The sequence below is a fragment of the Anguilla rostrata genome, chromosome 6 (assembly GCF_018555375.3).
Source record: "Anguilla rostrata isolate EN2019 chromosome 6, ASM1855537v3, whole genome shotgun sequence".
Lineage (NCBI taxonomy): Eukaryota > Metazoa > Chordata > Actinopteri > Anguilliformes > Anguillidae > Anguilla > Anguilla rostrata.
In genome coordinates, this window is record NC_057938.1 from 26,065,796 (window position 1) to 26,089,880 (window position 24,085).

Consider the following 24,085-nt stretch of genomic DNA (forward strand, 5'->3'; position numbering starts at 1 on the left):
TCAAATATATTTTGAGAATGTACTTTGATGCTCATCGATATAAAATGGGATCAAGTCCTCCATTGTATGTGCTATGGAGTCAAAGTCTTCTGTTTAAACAAAGGCATTACAAAATTGATTTTGTTGTACAACAACAACCTTATTAGGCATAAAGCCTCAATAACTTTTCTTGTCAGTGTGAAACATTTTCAGCATGCATACTCATATTCTGTTCATGCAGGAGAAACAATACGTGTCCTTTCATGCAAGCCTAACAAACTGTACACCATTAGAAAGGTAATTTCATTGGCTAAAATGCTTTTCAGTTGTCACTATAATATCTTGCCACTGGCTGGCTGTGTACTGGGCAGAACATATACTGTCCAGCTCGAGTTGTTGCTGGCGCACGGTGGGTCCCATTAGCTATACTGAGGGACTGCTTGACCAGTAAATCACAGAAGCTTGCAGGTGAACTCCTCTTGTTTCAGAGAGTCTATCCGAGCCGAAGATACTAACATTCATATGTACACAATATTTCCGGCGTGTTTATAATGGTAAAACGGACTCAGTCGAATGAATCATTATTTATATGACACCTTTCCAGATGCAAAGTGCTTTACAGTGATGAGGGGGAACTCACCACACCCACCACCAATGTGTAGCACCCATCTGGGTGATGCACAGCAGCTATTTTGTGCCAGCATGCTCACCGCACATCGTCTAACAACAAAGATAATTCCCAAGGAGAATTGCTAAGTAAACAATGGACATTCTCTCAATACTTTTCAGTTTTCTTTGGACTATAATGCAAATTATTTATCCCTGTTGGGATAAAAACACATACTACAGTGATTTATGTTGTCTGTGGATTTCCAACATGCATAAAAACTTGTTTTGTCACCCTACATTACAAAATAAGGAACCATTGTCACTAAAACACTGGCACCATAAAATAGTTTATAGATAGAACCAGGACTTTTAACACTCATATGGTATATTGTGTGACCAAAGTGACTGAAGGATTCACCACTGAATGAATGCTAATAAACCACTCTGGCCCGTGCAACTTTAGGGATTAGGGAAGGAAATGTGTCTATTTTAATTTACTTAGGCAATATTGGTATTCAAATTACATCAGAATGTCAAATACACATGTTTAGGAAAAGTCATGAAAGGGGAGCCACGACAGCATTTCATGACGGCAGATTTACTGATTGGACAATGGTAAAATTGGCCGCTGCGGCACTTTCTGCAAATTTATATGAAAAGAGTTCCATGTTTAAAGCAGTGTGTTACCCATAGCAGCGGTCATTATTCAGAATTATTTGACCGTAAAATGCCCCAAAGTGACCAATTATAATTGAGCATTAAACAAAGCCGTGTAATAAGGAAATTTTATTCTTCATGGCATTCATCGCTATTTCGCACATACTGTGGCTTAAGAGGGTAAATAATCCTTCAAAACATGAAAAGCGTGTTGAAGAAAATCAACAGCTCGCTAAAATTCGAGGACTGCAATTGTGACTGGAATGAAAACCAGCTGACACAGTGGTCTCCCAGGGCCCAGTTTGAGAATCATAGAATTTAAATCCCTCGAGAATAAGGAGGACAGTTATTTCACCACCTTTTTTCGCTGCTGCAGTTCGGTCAATATGATCCTTCTGGATGTTGAAACTCTCAGCTTGGGGGCAGAGGGGGATTGATACTGGCAGAAATTCCCTACTTGATATTTTTCAGTAGTGAAGTGCGCGCGTTCACCACGGCCTTGAAGGCGTCCTCACTGCCCGGCGCCACACATTTGTCTGGGTGCAGGAGCACGGCCAGCTTCCTGTACGCCTTGTTGACTTCCTCCCTGAAACACAAACCCATCAAAGGTTCCACCAAAGACCACATCTCAGCAGGGTCACAACATGTAATGCAGAGACACTATGCAAACCTGATAAACCACCAGTTCTGCAGTCTGGGAGATATGTCATCTCTCACTTTTTCCATTATCGGTCAACAGACATTTGCACAAAGGTGATGTTTCTGAATGCATCGGAAGGTTCACAGTCAAGTATACAGTATTCGTGCGAAATTGTTCAGGCTTTTTCACATTTATGTGAAAACAAATCATACTGATCAAATCAAAATGATTGGCTTACTGTGTACTAACTTTATTTACATAACTTTTAAAGACAAAAAAAGTTAAAAATAAATTGCAGAAAAACAATAAAATCAGAGAACAGCTTAAAAAGAATGAAACACACACATAACAGCAAATCATTATGGCAATGCAGAAATAAGTCTAAACCAGAGTAGACCGTGTTGTCCAAGCTATTTACTGATGTAGCCAGAATACACACCTAGACCTAACAGCGACTTACTGAGACAGCATAAATGCACAAGGGACTGTTTTTGAAGTGCACTAGGCCTAGTGTCTCAGTCAGGAGTGGATGCAGTTGGCCTGAACGGACGGGTTGACTTACCCACCCTTAGCCCAGCAAGTCCTAACAGTACCGCAACATTTTACACTGTTGCAGTCAGGTAGTGGTGAGTAAAAATTGATTTAATATTGTTATTCACGCAACCAAAACTTCCCACTGTCAAAATGTGCAGATTAACAAATTAGACTTTCACTTTTTATTTTCTGGTATTTTTATCTAGATTTGTTAAACAATTTAGAACATATCACCTTTTGTATCAGACAACCCAATTTTTAGGTGAGCAAAAGTACTGGAACATGTGACTGACAGGTGTTTCTTGTTGCCCAGATGTGTCCTGTTAGATTGATTGGTTAAACAATAAATAGTTCTGAATGTCTACTCTTGGTTTTAGCCTTGGGTTTTGCCTGCAAAGACTGTGTTCTAAAAGATAAACTAACATGAAGACCAGAGAGCTGTCTTGGGAGAAAAGCAAGCCATTTTGAAGGTTAGAAAAGAGGGGAAATCAAGCCATTGCACAAACATTGGGGATAGCTTGTACAACAACTTGGAATGTCCTAAAAAGAAAGAAACCGCTGGCGTACTGAGCAACAGACATCGAACAGATTGACCAAGGAAAACAACAGCAGTTGATGACAGAAACATTGTAAGAGCTGTGAAGAAAAAACCTCAAAACATCAGTCAGTGACATCACAAACAATCTCCACAGGGCAGGGGTGAAGGTATCTCAATCAACCGTTCGAAGACTTATATAGCAATATAGAGGCTATACCACAAGATGCAAACCACTCATCAGTAGTAAGAATCAGAACGCGAGATTACAATTTGTAAAGAAGTACAGAGATGAGCCACAAACGTTCTGGAACAAAGTTTTATGGACTGATGAGACCAAGATTAACCTCTACCAAAGTGATGGAAAGGCCAAAGTGTGGAGAAAGAAGGGATCTGCTCATGATCCAAAACATACAAGCTCATCTTTGAAGCACGGTGGAGGAAGTGTCATGGCTTGGGCTTGCATGTCTGCTTCTGGAGTGGGCTCGCGAATCTATATTGATGATATAACTCATGATGGTAACGGTAGCAGCAGGGTGAATTCAGAAGTCTACAAAAACATTCGGTCTGCCAACTTACGGAGAAATGTGTCCAAACTAATTGGGAGGAACTTCATCATGCAGCAAGATAATGACCCAAAACACACTGCCAACACAACAAAGGACTTAATTAGGGAGAAAAGGTGGAAGGTTTTAGACTGGCCAAGTCAATCATCAGACCTTAACCCAACTGAGCATGCATTTCACCTCCTGAAGAGGAGATTAAAGGGAAAACCCCCCCGAAACAAACAACAACTGAAAGAGGCTGGAAAAGCATTACAAAAGAAGAATGCAACAATTTGGTGATGTCAATGGGTCGCAGGCTTGATGCAGTTATTGGAAGCAAGGGATATGCTACCAAATATTAAGTGTTATTTACTTTCATTTACTTTACTAATTGGGTGGTCTGATACCAAAGGTGCTATGTTCTAATATACCAGGAAATAAAAGCTGAAATTCTGAACTCTTGTCTCACGTTCATCTCTTTATCTCAACCCCAAATATATTCAGTGTATTGCAGAGACAAAGGAATTAGCCTTGCTGTTCCAATACTTTTGGAGGGGACTGTATACGTGTGTCTATATATATATATATATATATATATATATATATATAAATATAAACATATGCAGGAGACTTATGAGACCCCCCGCCATCCAGATCCTGCTGCAGCCCTCAGCAACAAATTAGCCTAAGCTGTGGGCCGTAATGGGATTTCTGCTCTTGTATAATTGGCTAACTCGCGCGCACAAGGCTATTCTCAGCCTGGCACTCCTCCAGTGAGCTATAATGAAACGAGCCAACTCATTTTGGGAATGTTCCTGCAAGATCTCCACCTCACTGACCTCGTCTCGGGTTTCAGTGTGCATCCCATTGGGCCAAATGCCCATTGGCGCATGCATGCGGTTGCCTTGTCGCAGGGCACGCACAAATCCGGGCATGTCCACCCAAATCCAGTCACTCAAGACAGTAGTGAAAGAACTGCAGTGCAGGATAGGTAAATATAATCAAGGATTTCACGGTAAGAAAAAGGCGTTGGCATAGAACTTCATTGATGCCAAAAATGTAGCCCTTGCTCATGCTGACAGCAGAACAAAAGGGGTTATGGTTACTTTGAATCTGTCCAGTTGGTTTGAACATAATCTGTGATCACATCAAATTGTAAAAGGGCATCTGCTAGTCATCCAGTTATCATTTGATTAGCAGGGAAACCATTTTAATTGAAAACCTAAACAATTTAGGCAAGCCATTGCTAAGTCTGAGTTAAGCAGGGGATAGGGTATTTGAAAGGGAGCCTAAAGGTTGGGATAATTAGGCAGGCTATGTATGGAAATGTTGTAAAGTAACGGACTACTGTAAGCCTGAGGAGATTAACCAGGGTTAAATCGAATTGAGGACGTTAGCTAGCGTACATTCACAGCAACAGCAGCCAGTTATGGCAGCCAACAGATATGGACTGCCAGTACTATTTTGTTCTAAAATGAAACAGGTTGATGTGAAGCTGAGGCAAGTAAGTAAAAATGATCATGTTTTAAAGTGTATACATCAGTCACAATTCCTGATCTTGGTCTGCGTCAGACCTGGGTCAAGTATGTATTTGTTTTGGATTCAAACACTTGTCTGTGCTCTATTGATCTTGCCTGGTGTAATTGAGTCGGCCAATGTGATCAGAAGGCGGTGCTACAGAAGTACTACAGTTCATATTGCTTAATTATTTTCTGTTTACATGACTAAATTTTCCAGGTTTTCTGCGCTAAAAAATTAAAAAGTGGTGAAGTTCATACATTCATAAAATGAATCATTGGATTTAGTTAATAAAATTATGAACAGCGGTTGCATGCAATATTAGTAAGTATATGTTACTTCAACTGATTAAGTACTCGTACAAGTACCTAATCAGTTGATGTTATGAATACTTAAGGAGACTCCAAAAGGAGTGCTAATTGTAAAAATTATTTAGGGGCCCATCTTCTAATTGGGATGCATTAGTGTGCAAAAAAAATTAGCATAGAGCCCTGTAAAACCTTTTGTTTCTGGAACAGTTTCGTTAATAAATAGCCTATTTTACTAAATCTGCCCTCTCAACAATTCTTGCACAAATATAACTTTAAACAATAATGGAGCTGCATTATGAGATTTTGTGAGGGAAACCTAACCCTTTATTTTAGGAATGGAGCAAACAGTGTTGCTGTCCTTGCTTGAAATGGATTTGTCTATTGTAAGAACTACAAAATTGTCATCATTGCCTCACAAATTGCTTGTGTGCTACACAATACTTCTACCTGGTAAATATCTGTGTCAGGACCTTGCAGTTTTAAGTTACTTTTTCATGCAAGAATGTAGCAAGCTGGCGAGTGTCACATATCCCTTTATAGCAGATATAGCTACCTATTTAACTTGGCCAACATAATTATTTTTGTTGAATTTTACTAAAAGCAACTCTGCATACAATTATTAACTGTCAGCCGATAAACCATGCTTCCATTGTTTATCTAACAGTGACTATTTGGGCTAATATATCTGAGCTACACTGACCAAAAATATTAGTCATCCTCAAACTGATTCTTCAACTGTGTTGTGCTGGTAGGATTTACATCACTGCCAAAACTATTATTCAGTTTTAAAGAAAAATTACAAAACGTTTACATTTGTCCTGCATTGCTTCTGAGGGTAGACATCCAGCCTTGCCTAATCTATCCAGAAAGGTAATCTCATGTGTGAACAGAATCAACAGAATTTTCCCATATCAGAGACCTATGTCTGAATGGGGAAAACCACTACCTAACCTAGATAACTGAACCTCAAGGAGCACCACAGGAGTCCAAACAGGTGAGCTTGGCCTTTCTTTTATACCAGGGAGGAACAGTCTCTGATGCCACTGTCACCTGGGACTATCAAAACATGTCAGATAAAGACTAAATGGTTATCTTTCATTTAGAGCTTGTTTTCTTAACATTGAAGGCAAGACGTTGATGTGTGCTTATTCAGTATTCATGTTATACGATTATACATTTACTTTGTTGGGTTTTACTATGTGCTTATGTATTAACCATGCACCATTCAAATTTGGAATGTTAAGCATGTTATTAATAAGACTTTTTGATTATAAAAAGTAGAGACTGCCCCTACTTTCTTCAGTTCAGGCTTGTCCACCTTTTCATGTGCAAGTGCAGGACTCTTTCTGCAGAAATAAATTTTGTTTCTTACATGTTCAGTATATAGCTTGTTGTGTAATGGGAGAATGTTCCCTGCTCAACAGTTCCATGTGTAAAAGGGACTCTCTAGGGCCCCAGTGGAAGGGGGGGGGGGGGCTTTGAACAATTTGAGCACCCAATGTAGGTGACCCAGAGGTGACAGTTTGAACGATGTGAGCACCCACTTCAAATCTGAATTTGAAACAACAACAAAAAACCCACTTTGACGCAAGACAAAACAGGGTCCGCAGCAGACCATGAAATGGTTCCGATAGGCCTAGGACAGGGGTCCATAACCCTGGACCTGGAGAGCCACAGGTAATGCTGGTCTTCCTTTGTACTTAATTAATTAATCAATTAAAGCAGCGGATAATACAGTTAATCCACTTTACCTGGCTTCTTGGGCCTGAATTGAAGCTGAAAACAAAAATCAGCAGACCATGTCACGCTCCAGGGCTAGGGCTAGGAACCATAGCAGATCGTAAGCAAAGTCTGCTTGTGTTTGAACTCACTAATTGTTGTTCGCAGGTGTATATTATTATTATTATTATTATTATTATTATTATTATTAATTTTCCTAGTTTTGAAAAGATTTATTTAGCTTCTTCTACCAAATGCATTGTATACTTTTTGTATACTCCTGCAAAACAAGACTCCATTTATTTTAGTGTAAATGCAGATGCCCATCTCCTCTAGACACTCACCTGGTAGCCCCTGGCTTGACTCCGAGCATTTCCCAGCTGTCTTTGCTGCTGCGGATCCTGCGGATGGTGTCAGCCTGTTCCCTGGTGAAGCCAGCGCTGACCCCCGATGCCGGCCGCCGCCCCCCATTCTCGCACATGTCAGTAATGGAGGAGAAGAAGGCCTGGGAAAGCAGCAAAGCCGGGCATAAGGAGCCATCATTCCACAGGGAGGAAACAGTTCTGTGGGAATTCTATGTTTCAGGCGCCAGCACCAGTTGACAGTCAATGAGTTCAGAACCCCCCCCCCCCCCCCACCCCACCCGGCCTTTTCTGATGCAACACTGTGAGCTCTGAAACATGGACAACAGTCTGCAGGTCTCTTTCATCCCTGATCTTACAAACTGAGAATGCTGCCTGCTGCTATGAGGGAAGCCATTCAACCATCTGGTTAATTCAGCATCATTTTTAAATGACTCATAACAGCCTCCCTCCATCTGTTCTGAGAGAGTTATCCATATGAAGAGCACTGGAAAAACAACAATCTTCTGCTACTCAGGGCCATAATGGACTAGAGAAATAGCCTTGTGACATTAGCATCTATCCAAACTTACAAAGAGGCACAGTTAGGCAGCTAGGCAGACTGGCTGGGAAACCAAGCTGAGACCTGAATCTAGGTCCCCTTTTGGGACCGGCAGTCACCGATAGCACAACAGAAAGCTGTGACAATACAAAAAGGAGTAAGTCTGGAGCGCGCTCACCTGGAACATCTCGCTGATGCCCTCGCCGCTCTGCGCGGACGTCTCAAAGTAGTGGAACCCGCGGCTCTCCGCCCACAGCCGGCCCTCGCTCTCGTCCACCACTCGCCTCTTCGTCAGGTCCACCTGCGCCACAGAAATCATCGCCAGAGCACTATTAACTATAGTAACTGTGACTCCTTCTCACATCTACATCAGCAGCATCATTCTTACTGTTAATGTATACATGCCAAGAATCAAATCTTTCTTGATGAGGCTGGCACCTGCTTGACCAATATAAGGGCTTTATTAGACAAAAATGTTATTGTATAAATATCAAGAGGCTCTCTGCTGGAGTGCAATTTAGCGAATCAACAAACTGCAATGAAACACATTGAGCTGATGTCACTAACTAGCTCATGAGTTCACCTAGCTCAAATGCTATGGAAACCACAAAATATTAAGACTAGTCTAGCTTGCTATGTTTAAATGGAAAAGAAAAATAAACAGTACTTCGTTTTGCACCAAAAAGAAAATTTTTCATCCATCTAGAGTGCTTCTATTAATATTTTAGTCTTCGATCTGCCTTTGGTGAACTGATCTGAATGGCCAGAAAATATTGGTTATGGTAGCCGAGTTAATCACTTTCAACTGAACTGAAAACCATAGGTCCCCCATATGCTCATACATAGTATTAGTGCAGTTACAAAGCCGTACAGCGGCTTGAGTCATCATGCAGTGCAAAAGTTTGGGCTCCCCCATCCAAATTACACATTTAGTCTTTTTTTAGACTTTCTAAGTGAAATTAAGCTACAGGAACACAAAAAACATGTTCAATAAGCTACTGAAAATGGTCTAGTAGTATGTCTACACCTTTACCCTCATTGAGATTTCCAAAAATCTATGAATATGCAAATCGGCAATGCTTGCTGATCTGGTCCTGGGATAGAGAGTAGGCATGCAGATTCAAAGTCAATTTCTTTCGAAACCCATCAAGTTCTGCATGTGGCTCCAAAAACAAAATTAAATTCCCTAGATTCTATCACGTACATCCACATGATTTTAATAAACAAATTCCACCTATTTTTGTTTTAGAATGGGTTCCTTTGATAATATGAGGAAAGAAGTTTGCATAGTGCTATGCATACTTTGCATAGTGGACCACGATAGGTTCCACATAATCGTGACATCAGAAATTTTGCTCATAAATGCAAATTTCCAAATCAGATTTTGGGAAAATACAGAGCTCAGTGGAAGAAAGGAAGAAGGTGCTCTGGTGCCAAATTCTAGACAAACATCAATTGTCACTGCATAGTGAAAGTCATGCTTCCGTTAAAAATAACACATTTTTGAGATGAGGGGGGTCTTTAAAAATGCCTCAAACTGACTTGACTGACTTGTTAGGCCATAAATTAGGTCAGATTAAGACAATTCCAGAGCTTAATAAATAATCTAACCTCTCTGTGTTGTGCTTACTCTCAGCAAACATGGGCTCCTGACTGAGGACTTGAAAATAAAGATAACTGTCTCTATAACTGACAAAGCAAGGGATGGCTATAAGAAGATATCTACACTTGCCATAAGACTGTAAAGCTGTAATAGTAATGCATTATACAGGCTGGATCTCAGTAATGTATGTACCTTGTTGGCACACACGACAAAGACGATGCTCTCCATGTTGGCGTGTGAACCCATCTCCTGCTTCATCTCCCCCAGCCAACTGTCCAGGGCATCAAAGCTCTCTTTCAGCCCCACGTCGTACACCAAGATCACCCCCTGAGAGTCTTTGTAGAACTCATTTCGTACCTGCACAGGATGGTGAGGGAAGCATAACTTTACAGCAATGAGAAACGCCACCCAAAGATCACAATTTGGTATGCTCCATCTTACCCTCATAATAACTGGTGTGACCTGTGTACCATGTGTCAAGCGTCTTATGACCGTGAGCAAAAGATCATTTGAAGTATTGAAGTCACTGAGAAATAAATTCTATCCTCATAATTTTAATGAAATTACGGTGTTGATTTAAGTGGAAATAACAGTGTAACAGTGATGGATCTACTATTCTCTATAGTTCTGAACTCACAAACACAAAAAAAGATAAGACATAAGTAATGGCTTGGAGTCATGTGTAAATCTGAACTGTAGCCTCCAGCAAATGTCTGAATACATCACTCATAATTCATCTATGTAAATCTCTACAGTGGGGAAATGGGAGCCCGGAGTGACATTGATTGAAGCGGGGAATGGTACAATTTTTTTGTTGTGGGCTGAAATATTATATGCGACATACAGTATTGGAAATAAGATAAATTAGCCACATAGTCATAATGATTTTTGTCTGGGGGCTGGGTTTCTCCTTTAAGGCGAATCGGAACTGGAAACTTTTGAAAATGTGCCATTTATCTTCATCCTCTTTCAACAATACATTTGATTTCTACATATTCATTCGTATTTAGTAGCAGGTTTAACCATGGTGTCTGTATCTATGCAACTTTCATAATCCTGGCCCAATGTGACACTACAATAACCACCATCTTTCAAAAGACTGCAAGAATTTCATAAGAATAGCACTGCATGTTGCACATGCTCAGTTAAACAGTACACTGAATGGCACATGAGAGAAAAAGTTTTCCGCTACTATGCTCATTCAGTTGTGCAGTGGCACCCCTTGGTGGAAGGAATATCAGAAAGCACAGTTCTGAAATATCTCAGCTATTTCTGTCATTCTGCTCTGCATTTTCAAAGGGATCATTTAAAACAAACGCCACTGAAACATGCACGAAAAAAAGAATATTTCTTCTTTTTACGCTGCAGTTCAGACAAGGATTGGAACGTTTGCAAGTACAAAAACAATCCTTCACTTGTCAGAACAGCTCCGTGAATTTGATAGGCATGTCCAAGGAGACGTTCTGGGAGCAGGGGTCTCTTCAAAAGCCTAGGCCACGTCAGGCTAGAGATAAGGGCAACACATATTTGTGCGTGAACGTACGTGTGGGTCAGAGGTCGGTTCAGCAGTTGTTTCGTTAATTATATAAGGGTAGATAAGACCATGCTTTAGCTATTTAACCGACAGATGCATGGTGTAGATTTTGAGTTTGACTCAAAAAAAAAAAAAAAATTTTATTCTCTTTTGGTTGGTGTATAGTTTGCTTGTTTATCATTACTTAATCCATTTTCTTTTATTTATGGTCTTCAACAAATCATGCAATCATGTACATCATCGGGTCTTGATGTGAACATGTTTATAGAATTAAATGTTGACAACTGTTAACAGCATCAGTTTGTGGACTAACAGGTAGGTGCTTTATATACACGTTGGATTTGACTTCATTGCGATTAATAGATAATAGATAATCACAAACTTGTTCAACAGGACCCACAGGACACAGTACAGACTTTACGTATGTATTTAGCTTCCTCATTGGGACAACTATAGCCGACCATGAACATGTTAATATATGCACAATATAACTGCTGTGAAAGTCTATGCATATAGAATATGGCCCTTCATTATTACATTAACTTTATAATTAAGCAACAAGGGCAAACATATTCGGTAAAACTAGCTGCAAGGGTGATCCATAAAACCTCCGGACTTACAAAAGTGGATTTTTAATTGGACGTGGGCTCATTTCTTCAGAAGCATGCCAAGAGTTCCCCTTAACCCTGAGCCTTATGTTAACAGTATCATTTTCTTCCCCATGTAAATTCCTCATTAAATCAGTAAATCCTCAAGAAACTTCAAGAATTCTACCAGATGCACAAAGGTCAGTGTGCTCACCTCATAAAAGAATGGATGTCCAGCCATGTCAAAAATATTGACTTTCATCTCCCGGTCCCGCACTTGAACTCTAAATGTTTATCAAAACAATTTAGAAGAAGCGTTGTATTCATTTATCATTGCTGCCAATTTTAACGTATGACTGAGTATTTGACACTTGTTTGCAAAATTGGACTCATTATTTACTTGACTTTTCAGGCAGATATTTTTGGCAGGGTAATAAGGTATCTATTGAGGAAAATGACACAATGCGTTCTGAAAGCAATACTATGTCTTCTACATACATTATTTAGATTAAATGGCTATGTTCAGAAGTTAATGCAAAACTAACAAACCTTGCGACCCTCAATACGCTCACATCAGTTAGCATATCACTAATAACAAGGCTTTAATGTTACTTTTTGACACAGTCAGTTTGCTACTGGGATAACACTGGTAAAAACAAAAATACCTGCAGTGAGCTTTGAAGATACTGAATAATGACAAGATTCTAAAAGGGCACAAAATACTTAAAGGACACTTACTTTGTAACACCATAGTCGATTCCAATTGTTGCCAGATACTTCGGTACAAACCTCTTTTCACAATAACGTTTAATAATGCAACTCTGGAAGAGAAGACAGAAAAATTACTATTGTTATTATCACATTATTGTGATAATTCTGCATGTGTAGCTGTTTTCTACAACATTCATACTGAATATTAACACAATACATATACAAAGAAATATGGACAGGCATAGGATGCTATTGGCTTGTATAGCATGATTGAGTAGTATAATTGTATTTATCAATCTACGTATCACTAGTAGTGGTACACACTATATAGCATATATATTATCACTAGATAGTTGGTGTAGGGTGTGCCAGGTAGGACTGGATTGCACTTTTGGGGAACTAAAATACATACATACATAGCCTACATAGTATAGACCATAAGAGCATTTTTGCGAACATGTTTTCAATGTGGTTCTCGATGGACACATAAAAATACAATTAAAAACACCTATTATCATATAAATTGCAATAACATATTTTACCAACACTAATGTAAAAGGTTTTGAATATTATTAGCAATTATAATCATTACAAAACATATTCAGCAATAGGAAAGCCTAGAAAACTCTAGGCTACTTGATAAAATGTTTATATAGCCAGATATATATAGCCTATATATATATATATATATATATATATATTTACTGGATATATTTATTTTGTCTACTTCTTGATAAATGTTCAAATGTTCAAAACAGCAAGACCAGGTTAAAACCTAGTATATATATGGCTGGACCTAACACACATGATCTGGCCAACGAATGGTGTGACTTCACAACTCGGCCGACCAATGTTGTAACTTCATCACTCACTCAGTCACTCACTCAGTCAGTCACAGACATTCGCGTTTGTAGGGCTGGCTCTGCTGTTTCGGTCCAGCCAAAAAAAAAAACAAAAAGAAAAAAAGAAAAAAAAACCATTTGAATTAGTTTAAATTCTCAATTGACGTATTATGACAAATTACCTGAACAGATAATCTTGGTTAAACAAAAAATAATCCAGGTTTAAGTTCTAAATGATATTGCCATGACTACTGCTTGCACAGTGAATGATCTGGAATGTGCTGATCCTTATGTCTGAAGGGATGAACACACATCCTGAGCTTGATTTATTGTAAACACCTTTTGTCTTTCTGTATTGCTATAAATGGAGGTTTGTGTGAAAAACTTGCACTCAGTACCATTCCAATATGAAGAGATGGTCAAGTGAACCTCTGCACAATAGAACTGATCAAACTGGCCACACAAGTTGTCTGGCCACAAAGTCCACTTTAATTTTTTGTGAGACCCAGAAACATACAAAATAGTATGTAAATTAACCAAATGAATTTTATGACTCAATGTCATATACAAGAGCAACTTGTACTTGTATTGTTACAACAATACCTGTATTGTTTGGATTGAAATCCGGTAATACAAACTGTATTATATTAACAATATACTCTCTACAAACCGTTTTTACTTGCAAAAACAAAAACAAACATAATAGCCATAGTAAGAAAAGAGAAAATCTACTTCTTTAGAATTCTCTCAGTTCACAGCTTCAATCAAAAAGGTACATTGAGACAAGAAAAGAGAAAAGGAAGAGAAGCTCCAGTTTCTCAGGCAAAATAAACAGTGGATTGTCATTTGTAATACAGTCACTCACAGTAACCATTAAAAACAATCTACAAGACCAAATGCAAGACTGAGACGGGGTTTCGCCAGTGGCTACTCACCTTTCCCACCTCTGCGTTACCCAAACTGATAACTTTCACTCGCAGGGATTTTTTATTCTCACGTCTCTTCTGTAAATTCGTCTCCATAATTTAAATTAATGTAAACACATCCAGCGTTTGTAACAAGCTAACACAAGTAAGCCATCAATTTGGTTCACTAAATAAATATAACGCACATTTGTAGCAAGCTTTAACATTAGCCAGCTAGCTAGCAGGCTACCTAGATAGATTACACAAACGTTGATGAGCGAGGCATTTACAACGTAGCTACCTTACAACCTAACCTGCAAGCAATACCACAGACAGCTTTTCTTTATCACTCTTTTTTTTTTTAAAGCTTTCTACCTTTTTGCAATGCAGCCGTTCAAAGGATAGCTATGGGTTTGCTAGGTAGCTAGCTGTTCGCTAACTAGTTCAAGAATTATGAATGAGTCGACCCATCATGTAGGCTAACGGTGGCTGACTCAAAAATGATTGGCTAGCAAGAAAATACAAATAAATATTAAAACATACAGATATGCAGCACTGTTTGATCGAAAGCTTTAGGTTCCTAACTCACGTATCGAAGACTCAATTTAATTTTCACATTAATCTAAAGACAGCCAAAAGCAGACCAAACCAATACAGTGTTTTGCTGTTGTCAGTCTTTTTTTCCTTCAGATTTTTCTGTTTTGTAGTTTGCTATTCCAAAAAGCAGATTCGCCACTGGGATAAAATGGTTAAATGTCTCAAATAAATTGAATTATGTCAATATAAATCGTGTTTAAGTGGTGAAAATATAATTTCATATTTATTATGGAAACACATTATTCAGTGAAACGATAATTTGACAGCGCACTATATTTAGTTTCTATGGTAACAGTAAACGCCTTGTCATCTTCAGAACAGGAACCATAGATTCGTTGAGTGAACTGAAAAATCTAATAGTTGTGTTTTGTTCGTGATACTTTTAATACAGCGGTTAAGACTCTTAATACTGTATTAAAAGTATCACATACAAACACAACTATTTGATTTATCAGAATCCAAGGTTTGACAGGTTGGTTGGCCTATTTTATGATATAATTTAAGTGAAGACAAGACAATGGCAGCTTAACTGCAAAAGGTTTAATTATTGAAAAAATATAATTCATAGTAAATGAAACAGCTTATCATAAGTAATTTAATGTGTCACACAAAATAATGTACTGAAGGAGGAAAAAATATTCACATAAAAAATAATAATAATAAGATGGTTGGATTCTATATCAAATTATGGATGGTAGTTGCATGCCATATATTTAAGTAGTTATAGCCTATAACTTCAATGCTATGCTACTTGTACAAGTGTTCAGCTTGTACAAATGAAGGTTAGCAATGACTCAAACAATTTTAGTAAATTTCCCTGGAGAAAATCAAGTAAAACCAGAAACCCTGAAAATTTGGGTATTGTACACAGAAATACATTAAGCAATATGAACTATATTGCTTTTTCATTTTTTTGAGTGCAGCCTGGAGGTTTGCCCATGGGGAAGATGTCGGGGAGACGTTGTTTACCACTGCTCCGCTATAGAATCAGATTTGTGTCACAAGTGTGCAATCAAACAAAACATCTTGTCAAGTATCAAACAAAACAGATAGTTTACACAGGCATAGAAACCAAAAATACTTACATCTTTTTTTTTGTTCCAAAAAAGTTCTACAATAGTTTCCTTGCAATATTTAGACTAGCCTGCTTCTTTGCTCTCAATTAGAAATGTTTTGCTTGATAAATTTGACACAAATCTGATTCCGCAGTAAGCAACGAAACCGCGACATCTTGCCAATGGGCATTCCTACTAGATCCTGACTATTTCCCACAGACTCGTAAACTCCTCCCAATCTTCTGGATGTTTCCCCTCATCCTTCAAGAGGGCCCACATCACCCCGCTACTGAAGAAGCCCACACTAGATCCTTCAGTCATTCAGAACGACCGACCGGTATCTCTCCTCACTTTTCTATCCAAAACACTTGAACGTGCAGCATCTAACCAACTCTCTGCTTTCTTCTCTCAAAATAATCTGCTTGACCCCCACCAGTCTGGCTTCAGGCCTGGCCACTCGACAGAGACTGCACTCCTCTCGGTCAGTGAGTCACTCCATGCCGCACGAGCAGCCTCCCTCTCCTCTGTCCTGATTCTTCTAGACCTCTCCGCTGCATTTGACACTGTGGAGCACTCCATCCTCCTGTCCTCCCTGGCAGCAACAGGGATCTGCAGCACAGTCCTTGACTGGATTGAGTCTTACCTCTCCGACCGTTCCTTCCAGGTTGCCTGGGCGGGTAAGGTATCACCACCCCGTCCCCTCGCCACCGGAGTTCCCCAGGGCTCAGTCCTCTGTCCCCTTCTCTTCTCCTTATACACCAGATCCCTTGGCCCTGTAATCTCTTCCCATGGCTTGTCCTATCACTGCTATGCCGACGACACACAGCTCTTTCTCTCCTTCTCCCCATCGGGCACACAGGTCCCTGCCCGCATCTCCGCTTGCCTAAGGGACATCCAGAGCTGGATGGACAATCACCACCTGAAGCTCAACCTGGGAAAGACGGAGCTAATCTTTATTCCTGCTCTAAACTCTCCCCTCCTCGATTTTTCCATTTCCCTAGGGGATACCTTAGTGACATCATCACCCTATGCCAAGAATCTCAGAGTGGTGATGGACAACAGGTTGTCCCTCTCCAAGAACATTGCTGCAGTTAGCCGGGCATGCAGATTTTTCCTGTATAACATTCGGAGAATCCGCCCCTTTCTCACCACCTACTCAACCCAGCTCCTGGTCCAAGCAATGGTACTATCCCGCCTGGACTACTGCAACTCTCTTCTGGCTGGACTACCGGCATCTGCCATCAGACCTCTGCAACTCATTCAGAATGCTGCAGCTCGTCTGGTCTTCAACCTCCCCAGACACTCCCACGTCACTCCCCTGCTCACTACCCTCCACTGGCTGCCTGTTATAGCTTGCATCAAATTTAAAACATTGGTCCTAGCATACCAGGCAGTCAAGGGATCAGCCCCAGCATACCTCCACAAGATACCCAAACCCTACATGCCAGCCAGACCCTCCGTTCTGCTACCTCAGGACGCCTGGCACCTCCCCCTCTTTGCACCTGCGCTTCCCAAACACGTCTCCTGTCTGTTCTGGCCCCACAAAGGTGGAATGACCTCCCCGTGGAGGTCAGAACAGCTGAGACACTGACCCACTTCAAGCGATGACTGAAGACTCACCTCTTCAGGCTGCACCTCTCCCCATCCCACCCTACCTCCCTGTAAATGACTGTAAGCTTAGGGTTGTAACTAGGTAGCTGTCTTGTAGGTGATTTAGTTAATGCACCTGTCTTAACTACTGCTTGTATTTTTGCATAGACTGCGTTGTTGCTGTTCTCGTTTGTGTTAGTGTTAAACAGTTTAACCTTCTGGGTCCAAGTTGAACTATACGGTTGTTCCCTGCACTTGGACCGGTACTTCTCTCTAGGGTTTTCATCATACTTGTTCCTGGTTATGGTTATACACTTTGTTGTACGTCACACTGGATAAGAGCGTCTGCCAAATGCCTGTAATGTAATGTAATGGACATGTCGAAGTGTCCCTGAGCAAGACACCTAACCCCTAATTGCTCCCAACGAGCTGATTGGTACCTTGCACGGCAGCCTTTCACTGTTGGTGTGTGCGTGTGAATGGGTGAATGAAAGGCATCAATTGTAAAGCACTTTGGATAAAAGCGCTATATAAATGCAGTCCATTACCATCATTTCAAGGAGGTATGCACACAGCTAATTTATGTCTACTTGAAAGTAATATTGGCCACCAGCTCACTTCTGTATTTCAGTGTTGTAAACTACTGCCCTGTTAAAAACAACAAAAAATAAATAAATAAATTTAATAAATAAACACAAAGCTTTTTAACGTTATTTCGGGGATGGAGCAGAAACTCAATGTGCAAGATTGTATATTCCTATTGTGAAATGTCTCCCCCCCTTGCCTGTGTCCAAAAAGTGCATTACATATATGGTCGATAATCAGGATTAAGAATAAATAGATCTAAACCTTAAATTCCATAAGGATGATGTCCTGGTACACATATCAACATTATACCACTATGCTTTATTTGTAAGTGTGCCTTGTGTGGAAAATTGGAAACGACTGTAAAACATCTAAATCCTGGTTGAATTTTGACGAAGAGACGCTAATGTGATAATATGCTATAAGGCATATAATTAAGTCCCCATTGCAACGTCAGCAACCTGCTTCAGCATAAAGGTAGGCTACTGTATGCAGTAACTGTTACCTCACATAACCTATAACATTATTAGTCTGGGAATAATGATATACTCAGAACAGTAGGCTAGCTTGATAGCAGAATCAATAAAGTTTTTTCTGAGCTAATATTCAGCTTATTATATTACACATACAATTATTGTTAGACTGGAAAATGATTTAAAGTTACTCATGACCACATAAATGTAAGAATAGCTATGCTCCAGTACAGTTTTTAAAATAAATTAAAATACTTTAGCTATCCGAACAATTGGTCTAACAACGTGTTTGCGCAGTCCCGATTCATTTCCCACAGTTTTGGTCGAGCTTTCGACTACTACTACTACTACTACTAGACTACTACTTTCTGGTATGATTAGTATGTGACAATATAATAAATTAAGTATGACATTGATTTATTAGCATGTAGCTAAACTACGGGAATTCAATATACGAGGTATCTGTCTCTTTCCTTTTACGTCTTCGCTTATCCTGTTTGACCAAGGTTTATAAACCTTCATTTGAATAATTATGAACTGTGAAGGGCATCTCAGTCCCAGTGTTATGATAGCTACAATGGGAAGGGTGGGTTGGGAAAACAGCCACACGCATCTTCGTATGAGGAGGTACAATTCATTGTGTATACGGACAGGACTAGCGTGTAGTACCACCAGTTTCTGTAAAGAGAGGAATGCAGGCGGACCGGCCAGTCGTGTGGATACCTCTCAAGAGCATCACGGAATGAAAGTAAGCAATTAGCTATATTTTGTAGAGAATGATAAAATAATAGATCCTGGATGAACTTTTAATTTAGTGTGGTAGCTGCATGTGCCGTGCACTGACTCCCATGATGGGAGTTGGCTATCAAGAACTAGCTAGCTATCTGTGTTTCCAGCTAACTTGTAAGCTATTGTCTAATCTAATTTGTTTTAGCCGGCAGGCATAAACCTCAGAACACAACGTTAAATCAAATGATTGGGTTACGACGGGACAAACTATGTCGTAATTTACATCAGTTTATTATTAAGATATTGCTTCTCGTTTACGTTACTTTACTACACTAGCAATGTGGTAAAATGTACTAAAAGCAGATTTGTTAATATACCCAGCTAGACTAGTGCTAATGTTACATTAGTTTGTTAGCGCAGTTCGCTGGCTATATAGTGCTAACAGCTAGACTAGTTGTTATCCAGAGAACTCACTAGGTTAGCTAGATGTTTATTGACAGGGCTATGGCGAATTTACCTCACGTTAACTAGCTAGCAACTATGATAAAAACAACAATTTAAGTACTTGTGAGTTACTAGTTTGCTAGCTAACTATCTTTATCTAGTTGAATATCTATAAATCCATGGGGTAGGCTCAGTTAACCAATACAGCAGTTGCTGTTGGATCCATAACGTTAGTCTGCTGACAAACAATTAAGATAACGGGGTTTGTTCTCTAACGTTAGAGCAGTTACCCCAGTAACAGTAACTGTAGCTATCACAATGAATAGTTTCTAATTTGTGAGCTAACTACCTCGTTAACCAGATAGGTAACAAGTTGCTAATGAGTGATGTTCATTTCATAATCTTCTAGATATTGCCAGTTATTTTGAGAAGTATATTGCTTGCTAATTATCGAGCTATGTAGATGTGTCATCGTAACTCTCTTGATTCCTGCATAACTGCCTATCCGTTATCTTGCAGGCCCTCAAACATCCTGCGGTTTTCCTGATGTGACTGACCCACGCGGACATCAGTTTTAGGACCGCTTCTACTGTAAAAGATTGGAGCTTCTTGAACATTTCCTTGGAAACAGCGACGTCTAACGACGAACATTTGCCATGACCGGTAACGTTGCTGTTTGTCATTGCCATTGACATCCCAATATGGATACGATTCATATAAAATTACGAGTAAAACTTATGCTACACAGACTGTTGAAAGCTTCAAAAAACCATGAGCCAACTGTTACCAAAGCCTACCAAGCTCATGCTGCATGACACGAATGATATGCAGTGAGAAAAGTCATTTATTTCAAGTAATAAGTCTATGCACCAGTGTATAAATATTGTTCATGTTACTGCTGAGCAATATATGGTATTCATTCATTATACATTGTTGGGAGAATAACTGTTGCTGATTTTTTTCAGTTTTGGTATTTAATGATTGAACATGGTACCTTACAAAATGTTGGAATTGAGAGGACAGTTTGGGGATTGGAATGCTGAAAGGCCAGTAATTTTGAAAAGGTTGTCCAAAAGAATGGCAACTGGATCAGGGCTGTGAAATGAGGCACAGCAAAACCTTTCAATGTATGTGTATAATAATTCTAGAGAAGGTGGACATTCAACTGGATTAGAAACTATTGAGGCAATAGAAAATGTGATGCTAGCATTTTCACTAGTTTTGCCTGTGGGTCAAACACAAAGGCCTATCTTAAACGCTTTAAATGTTGGATCCTTCAAATCCCTGAGAATTTTTTAATTAAACTTCATGAATCATGATGCACAAGATGAGAATTTAATTATGATTTAGGGATGTAAATACTGAAGTATTTAGAAATTGGATACTGTTTTCCTGCTCTAATAGCGTTTAGAGCCATTTTTTGGGGGGTTGGGGTGTGTAGTAGCACCTTGCTACCAAGCAGAAATGACAGTTGGCTAAACTTCAGATCAGTATTAATTCCAAATTTGTATGTTACCAGATGAAACTTTAAGCAACAAAAGAGGCATCGTATAATCACCTATTAAACAAGGCAAAGGTTCATGAATTGCCCACAGTTTGAGGGAATTCCATCCCTTTCTCTGTAGAGACAAGGTCAGGGATGACTTGCTCTGGCAGTTGCTCTGTGCTGGTTACTGTAGATGCATTCCTTTTGTGTGATTATGCCTGAAAGCAGTTCCACCATTAGGTTTTAATGTTGTACTGAACAATTAGCACTATTTGTTCTCACTGTTTGTTTGTGAGATGTGCTGACAATGTTCTCGCTTAATTTTAGCTGGCAGATGTTCTAACATAAATGTTACTGGCAATATCCAAGCTTTGCTTAAGTTCCCTTCTATTCAGGAGGTATAAAATCTACATTTTTGGCATGTTACAAATAACAGTTTTAACATAGGCAACGAAATTCCTTACTTTTTATTTGTATTCATTATCCAAGTTTTAAATTTCAAATGTAAAATTTTTTATTAAGTTTATAATGCCTGTGAATGTTCCCTTCATAACTCTTATCAGTACAACTCTTATAAGTAGTTTCCCAGTACATTACATAGTCCCCAGAGATCCATTCTTGAGCCCCTCCTGTTTTCCCTGTGTACTAAATCTTTTTATTCAGTGATATCCTATCCTCCCATGCATTAGGCTACTTCTAGCAATGCTATGACCACACTTAGTTGTTTCTCTCCTTTTCACCCCCAGATGTACATTTACATACAATACTTCAAGTTGGATAATTAGTTGCCATCTCAGACTCAGTCTTGCGAAAACTATCTACCAGCTACACTCCCCAAGACCTGTCCATTACCAATGGTAATACAATGGTGTCTGCTCTCCAGACTGCCAGGTTACTGTTTGCTATGAAGTACCATCTGTGAAACATGGTGGTGGGGGTGTTACTATTTTGGAATGTATAGCTGCCACAGGTACAGTCTGTGTCCCATGGACATCACCAGGTGCTGTGTATCTTCTCTGGTCATGCTCTGCCAGGCCTGTACTGCAGCCATCTTCAGCTCCTGTTTGTTTGTTTAAGGCTAATTGCCTTAAGTTTTCTCTTCAGCATATGAAACGTATATTTAATTTGATTCAAATCGGATGAATGACTTGTCCAGTGAAGAAGTTTCCACTTTCTGGCTTTTAAAAACTCGCTTTAGCAGTATGTTTGGGATCATTGTCTTGCTGTAGGATAAAACACCACCCAGTGAGTTTGGAGGTATTTGGTTGAACTTGAGCTGGTACTATGCTTCTGTACACTTCAGAATTCATTCTGCTGCTGCTATGAGCTGTTGAAGACGATCATCAATGAAGACGAGTAAGCCAGTACCTGTGGCAACCAGAACACCCACACCTTAGGCAGCTCCTTTTAGCCTTTGCTCTTGCCACTACTCTGAACCGTTCTGTTTTTACGGCTAATTAGTTGTTTGCATCTTGCAGTGTAGCCTCTTTAATTCATTTTCAGGAATTTAATTCCTGAAGTCTTCTGAGGACAGTAGTCACTGAGGCATCCATGCCTGTCTCCTGAAAAGTGTTTCTGATATGTCAGACAGATCTTCATTATTCATTACCATACAGGTTGTTTCTTTATATTCTCCATAATTCTTCGGTCATCAACTGTAGAGGTCTTCCTTGGCCTACCAGGCCCTTTGCGATTAACTGAGCTCACCAGTGCTCATTCTTTTTAATGATGTTCCAAGCAGTTGGTTTTGGTTAGCCTAAGATTTGGCCTATGTCTCTGACTGTTTTTCTTTCTTATTTCTCAGCCTGATAATGGCTTCCTTGACTTTCATTGACACAACTCTGGTCCTCGTGTTGTCAAATGCCAATAATAGACTCCAAAGGGAAACAAAAACCTAGAATCAAGGCTAGATACTGACAGCTGTTTTATACCTGCACTAAGGATTTAGCGCACCTGACTAATCAGAAACCCATGTGAAGCTATTTGTCCCAAACATTATGGTGCCCTGAAGTGGAGAGATTGTGTATAAAAAGTGCTGTCATTTCCATATGGTAAAAACAAAATGTATAAAAATACCCTGTAATAAAAGCTGAGAATCTGCACTTTAAGCACGTGAATTATTTTATTATGAATCTAAAATTGTGGAGTATAAAACCAAATCAAGGAAAAAAAACCCCCAAACATTATGGAGCTCACTGTACAGGCTGTGTGATCTGCTTGTAGGATTTGTTTGAAGAAATAATAGCGTTTGACTGAATAGCTATTTGGAATGAGATATTGAAATATTTCACTAAATTACCATGAATTGATGAATATAAATATTCAAATGTTTGTTTATCCATTTAAAAATAAAGACGTGTTTGTCATCAGTACCTGTGATGAGAGTTTAAGAATCAAACTTAGAAGATAAAGCTTGGATAATTGACTTCCCTGCCTTATGCTGTGAGCGAATACCAGTGGTTAGAGTGACTGGAGTTCAATTTCAGGGCTTGGGGGGAAAAGTGGTTTTGTTCAAATATTGAGAACACTTAAGTGCTCTGAGTGTATATCCTTATAATATGCAAAATGGCCATTGATATATATTTTTTGTTTCTTTTCATTACAGATTAGTATAGTGTCCCATTAGAGTATTATGTTGTCAACTGCTCCACTGAGTGCTATTGGTCTGTGCTATAAAACTTGCATTGGCAGAGTTGCTGCTCTGTGCATTGAGGGCCATCTTCCAATTTTCTGTATTGCTGCAGTAAATGATAAAACAGCTAAATCAGAGAATGCACTCCCATTACATTAATGAAGACCATGAAATAAAGTGATGTCACGTAAATCAATGTTGAAATCGAGCAAAAAAATTTAGACAGGAAACTGTTGGCCGACAAGCTTGAGTTACCCCGGTCGGGTTCAAGAGAAATTCGGGTTGGAACCTGAACCTAAGAAATGTCTGTGTTCAGGTGCTCTTGGGCTTGGCTGGCTGCGGCTGGCAGGACTGGTGAGAGG

General features: G+C 39.4%; 1 protein-coding gene across 1 annotated transcript; it reads right to left on the reverse strand.

Moving 5' to 3' along the window:
* Nucleotides 1–284: 284 nt before the first annotated feature.
* Nucleotides 285–14,839, reverse strand: dnajc27 (DnaJ (Hsp40) homolog, subfamily C, member 27). The gene is made up of 7 exons (XM_064339240.1): nucleotides 14,163–14,839; nucleotides 12,413–12,495; nucleotides 11,889–11,958; nucleotides 9,746–9,910; nucleotides 8,129–8,251; nucleotides 7,392–7,552; nucleotides 285–1,831 (listed from the first exon to the last, which is right to left on the reverse strand). Exons 1-7 carry the CDS (start codon nucleotides 14,247–14,249, stop codon nucleotides 1,699–1,701), a joined length of 822 nt encoding a protein of 273 aa, XP_064195310.1. The 5' UTR covers nucleotides 14,250–14,839; the 3' UTR covers nucleotides 285–1,698.
* Between the last annotated feature and the right edge of the window lie 9,246 nt (nucleotides 14,840–24,085).